A 2375-nucleotide genomic window follows, 5' to 3' on the forward strand; every position below is an offset into this window, starting at 1 on the left:
GGGGCTTGGGGCTGTGGGGCGGGGCTGGGCCTCGGGGCAGGAGTTGGGGGAGGTCCCAGCTCTTCGGATGGTGGGGAGAGAAAAACCGAGAGCTCTAGTTCCGGGAGAGGAGGGACTCGAGGGTCGCGGGGCGTGAGGGGCAACACTCCAAGCCACCCACGTCTGCAGGGAGGCCACAGCCTGGGGGACGGTTCCTTCTGGGGGCCGTCGCGGGAGCCGTTGCTGCTGCCCTGTTCAGTCTCTGTTTCTGCCTCATCTTCCTCAGGTGGGCGTCGCCCTGGTGGGGGGAGGACAGTGCCGGGTGTGGGAAGGGGGCTGTCCTAGACCCCCAGCCAGCCCCAGTTGGAGGAGTCTGGACAGGGTCGTGCTTGTGAGAACTGGGTCTTAGGGGATCAGAGCAGGGGCCATGCAAGTGGGAGGTCACCCGGTGATATGTCCCCCTCCCCAATCTCAGCAGTCTTCTGGCCTCCTCTAAGTGGGCGGCAGGCCCCTCAGGCTGGAGCCCCTGGGAGGCTGAGAGGTCCTGGCTCCTCCCTCAGGGTGAAGACCTGCAGGAGAAAAGCCATCAGGAGGGCAGCCCAGAAGGACGCCATGGCTGCCCTGGGTCCAGACTCCCGAGTGAGTGACCGGCCCACTGTCCGCCGTGGTCCCATCTGGTCCCCTCCCCAGAAGGGCCGTGGCCATCTTCCTCTTGATGACGGAGATTCATCGTGCCCCAAACAAGCCTTTGCTTTGGGTCCCTTCAATGCAGCCTTGGCATCTGGGGTGGGATTTGGGAGGGCCCCATAGGCATGGACACGCATGTGACTGACCTCTGTGACTCAGTCTCTGGCCACTCTAGAGTCACCCGGATGCCAGTGACCCAGGCCCCCCATCAATCCCAGTGTTGGCACAGATGACCTGGCTTGGCCTGTGGCTCCCAGTGACCAAGGATAAATCTCTCAGGCGGGATATTCTGGGGGCCTCAGTTAGAGCGTCCCACCCAGGAGCTGGGCACAGAGGGTCCCACCTTCCTTTGGGCAAGCGACTCCTTTACTTCCGGTGTCCTGTGTCTTGGGCTCACAGCTCAGTTTGTCGACTGCATGTGAGCACCTGGATCTCTGAGTGTGAGTGGGCCCCGAGGGCAGTGCGGGACTGAATGGACCCCTGTCCTCACACCACACATTCCCAACAGCCCATCACAGTTTGCAATTAGATAGTAACTTGATTAACAGGGACTTCAGTGTCTGCTTCTTTGTCCTTACTCCCAGCATGTGAGCTCGGGAATGGTGTCTGCTTAGGCCCCACCGAATATCCAGGGCCTGGCCCAGGGAGCTGGTCCGTAAAGCAGGAGGTGCTGGAGTCAGAGAGACCCGGACGTGCATCTTGGCCTGACCACCCCTCAGATGTGTGGTTTGGGTTATTAGTCTCAGTTTCTCCATATGATTAGTGGGAGTAATAGTGTCTCCCCATGTATTGTTGTGAGGATTTTATGAGACCGGCTTCAAGAACCAAAGGTGGTACCTTATTGCTCTCAAACATTTGCTGAGTGAATGTGTGAACGAATGAATGAATGGGGGCCCAGCCAGTGTTTGTGGAATGACTAGATGAAAGACTTGAGGCTCCGTCTCCAAGTTCACCGGTGGACCCTCCTTGCTGTCTCCCAGCCCCCTCTCTCCTAATGTGACCCTCTTCTGTCCCCTGCATCCAGGGTGGCTGGCAAGAGTGCCCACCAGGCAGCCCCCCAGACCTTGCGCCCCCAGCTGGGGCCACCCCCACCTCAGGGGAGGAACGGGAGCTGCCTTACGCCTCCCTCAGCTTCCAGGGTATGAGGCCCCAGGAACCTCATGACCAGGCGGCCACCAGTGCCTCAGAGTACTCGGAGATCAAATTCTGTAAGTGACACCGCAAGGGCCCGCGGCTTCTCTGGGGAAGAGATGTCAGGGACGGCTCCTGAGAGGACAGCTTGCTGGGAGCGGGATGCCAACCGGGGTCCGGGAGTCCTGCTGGCGTGTGATGGGCAGAACTGGGCTAAGTTCAGTCCTTTCCTAATTAAGAGTCCCAAGCCTCAGTTTCCCCCTCCATATTGGCAACAAACCCCAACTCACAGGCCCTCCTGGGGCATCAAGGACACTGATATGCAGTATCCACGGAGGCGTGTCTGCAGAGAGCGCCCCACCTGGTCACACCTCCTCCACTCAGTCTCCGAGGTGCACAGCTCTGACCATCCCGGCCCCAACGGGGACCCCTCTGCAGGCAGTTCGAGCCTCCGGGGTCCCCCAGGGCTCAGCCTCAGCTGTCACTGGGCTGCATCCCATCTCTGCCTCCCTCCGCCCTGCCCGCCTCCGCAACCCCCAGGGGTGATACTCCCTGGGGACCAAGCTGGTCCCTCACAC

General features: G+C 60.6%; 1 protein-coding gene across 1 annotated transcript in view; it reads left to right on the forward strand.

Annotated features, from left to right (window-relative positions):
• Positions 1-1882, forward strand: part of LOC103263267 (sialic acid-binding Ig-like lectin 6) — a 4159-nt gene extending 2277 nt beyond the window's left edge. The window contains 3 exon segments of the mRNA XM_021713887.1: positions 266-370; positions 540-618; positions 1691-1882. Coding sequence (XP_021569562.1) covers positions 266-370; positions 540-618; positions 1691-1882 — 376 coding nt within the window.
• Positions 1883-2375: the final 493 nt, after the last annotated feature.

The sequence above is a fragment of the Carlito syrichta genome, unplaced genomic scaffold, assembly GCF_000164805.1.
Source record: "Carlito syrichta isolate Samal-C Ts95f unplaced genomic scaffold, Tarsius_syrichta-2.0.1 Scaffold304772, whole genome shotgun sequence".
In the NCBI taxonomy this organism is placed as follows: domain Eukaryota; kingdom Metazoa; phylum Chordata; class Mammalia; order Primates; family Tarsiidae; genus Carlito; species Carlito syrichta.